Source organism: Apus apus, chromosome 4, assembly GCF_020740795.1.
Source record: "Apus apus isolate bApuApu2 chromosome 4, bApuApu2.pri.cur, whole genome shotgun sequence".
In the NCBI taxonomy this organism is placed as follows: Eukaryota; Metazoa; Chordata; class Aves; order Apodiformes; family Apodidae; genus Apus; species Apus apus.
The window spans coordinates 1,427,501-1,430,000 of record NC_067285.1 but is presented as its reverse complement, the minus strand read 5'-3'; the positions used below and the strand labels follow the sequence as shown (position 1 = coordinate 1,430,000).

Here is a 2,500-nt window from a genome sequence, read left to right as displayed (position 1 = left end):
CTTGTTTCATTATTCTGCAGCCTTGTTGCCCTATGGTCTACCTCATGCTGGGAAGGTTAAATGTTAGAGTGCCAAGCCAGACTGCAAGCATGGTGGGACACTGATGGGAAACAGATGCCCTGGGGATTCAGCCCCTCCCTCCTCTTGGGCTACATCATTTTCATTTTCTGAAATACAGGGAGGCTTGGCTTCTCTCTCAATGGCAGCTGCAATTTCCAAAGACTATCTCAGTCACCCTATCACTCCAGGATAAAGCAAAGCAGGCAGAAGTTTCTCCGTCAGGCAGGCGCTGGCTTTATCTTTTCATTTTCTTATTGCTGGGATGCAGGCTTTTTTCGCTCTCAAAAGGTGTTTGAAATTTGTATTACTATTAAAGTGTTGTTAGTAATATAACTTTATGGCAATTTAATTGCAGCAGGAGAAGCTCCTGACATTCCTACTATTCTTTTGAACATCTTTACCATGTGTTAAAGACAAAAGACAACCCTGGGAAAGAAGAAACAAATGGCTTTTCCTTACAGTTTCCCATATATTTGCATTTACACAAAGTTGAAAATGGCACAATTTGCCAAATTTGCAAAATCTGCACCTCAGAAATCAGTTAAAGGCATTACTCTAAGGCAATTCCAAATTCCAGGACTGTGCACTGAGAGCCAGACCGTCATCTGGTTCAAATCTGCGGCGCTTCCCTGTGCGCGAGGAACTGCACCAGCTCACAACAGCTTAAATATCTGGAACTCAGTCTAAGCCTTTTAATTCATTCATTTTTTATTTTGCTGAACACTGATCTTAGCTAAATAGTTGTACTAGTCAGGCCACTCTGCTGGAGCTTTGCCTGGACTGTGTCCATAACAGGATTTCTAGTGGTGACTGGGTGCAGCCCCACCTGCGGTCACCACCTTCGCAGCAGACAACTGAACAATGGTGGCATTCCAGATCCCTTGTTACCACCAAAAGCACCAGGGGCACCACCAGCCCATTTGGGGCTAATAAAAACCCAATCAGAAAGATCAAGAAAATGTAAATAGTCTCCCCTTTGATAGCCAGAAGTGAGGAAGCCAGTTGCAAATGCGAGCAGTGGGCTTGCTCAGGCTGTGATTTCTTTGGGGATGGATGGAAGACTGGAATCTCAGATGCTACCTTCACTTAAAAGTTCATTTCAGCAACAGATCTTAGGCAGACAGGAAAACACAGCCACCATGCATTAACTGCTTAAAAAGTCCTGGCTTAAAACTACCCAGGAACCCATTTTTCCCATTAGATCTAAATTAACAGATAGAAACAGTTGCAGTCTAGTGGGAAAATATTCATCAAAATGCACATCATCTGCAATCTACATTATCTACCCAATAAGCAGCAAGAACTCTCCCCGAATCCCTGCAGTCTGTCAAGTAAACAGTTAAAGGCTCTTTGTTTTCAAAAGAGAGATTGATTCATCAGATCAAATTTATTACCTAGAATCCTCATCCACAAGTATGGTAGATTAAATTGCTACTTCTCCCCTTTCCCTTCCAGCACTTCAGTTAAATTCATTGTTAAATGTCAGAAAAAAACATAATACACATTTTAGATAAAAAGCCAGCAATACTTCATCCCAAAGTAAGAATTTTCATATTAAAACCACTGGAAACCACAAAGTTCCAACTTTTTCTTGTGCACTTGTAAATTAAAGTAAAATGTATTCAAAAGAACTGGCACGAATAAATCATTCCCAGGCTTGTGAGTTTGCATCCCAAGTTTCAGGTCTGAAGGAATTCTTAGAGCCAGATTGTGAATAAGGTTAGATACAGTTATTTGGATCCAACAACAGCTACTTGAACCAGTGCCTAAAACTTCAACTGAACCTTTAGAGGAGTTCAAGAAGTTTGGATAGATAGTCTGAAAAATATTTTTCATCACCAAGTACCTCTTAACTCCTTTTTCTGGCTGGAGCAGAGTAGGAAATACCGTTGTTAATCTAGTTCTGGCCACAATGAGAACAGGAAGTGACAGGCATCTTGTGAGAGAGCTTGATCCCATCAGACATGGAGACATTTTAAAGACCCAGGAGGCTTGGATAGACATCAGGGCTCCTGGGTGCCCACAAGAACAGGTATTTTGAGGTCCAGCCACCACCAGCTACATTTCCTGCAAGATACATCCTATTTTTCACCGGCATTGTCACGTTCATGCTTTGCACTGCCTGTTTATAACACGGAGGGATGGGAGCTGTTATCCAAAAAGGAGTAAGGAAACCAGGCACTTACCAGTGTAGACGAATCGGCCGGGAGCACCTTTGCAGAACTGTTTGGATTTGTAGGAGAGAGTTACTTCAACAACTCCTGGAATGTGCCGTGGTGGTGTTTGAACTCTGATGGCGTGGGGCGTTATCAGCTATAAAAACCGTGGAGAAAGCACACCTTGAATCAGGAGGGCCCTGGTAAGACCGACGCCAGCCAGTTCACAGAATTACAAAAACCACTTTCAATCGCACTCATGGTCTCAAAATTCTCCCTTCTCA

At 42.6% G+C, this 2,500-nt stretch overlaps 1 protein-coding gene across 8 annotated transcripts in view; it reads right to left on the bottom strand.

The window, feature by feature from the left end:
- EBF3 (EBF transcription factor 3) overlaps positions 1–2,500 on the bottom strand; it is a 119,322-nt gene that overhangs the window by 30,175 nt on the left and 86,647 nt on the right. For all 8 annotated transcript variants that reach the window (XM_051617253.1, XM_051617255.1, XM_051617257.1 and 5 more), the window contains exon 10: positions 2,247–2,373. In XM_051617253.1, the coding sequence (XP_051473213.1) occupies positions 2,247–2,373 (127 nt within the window). The remainder of the gene's footprint in view (positions 1–2,246; positions 2,374–2,500) is intronic.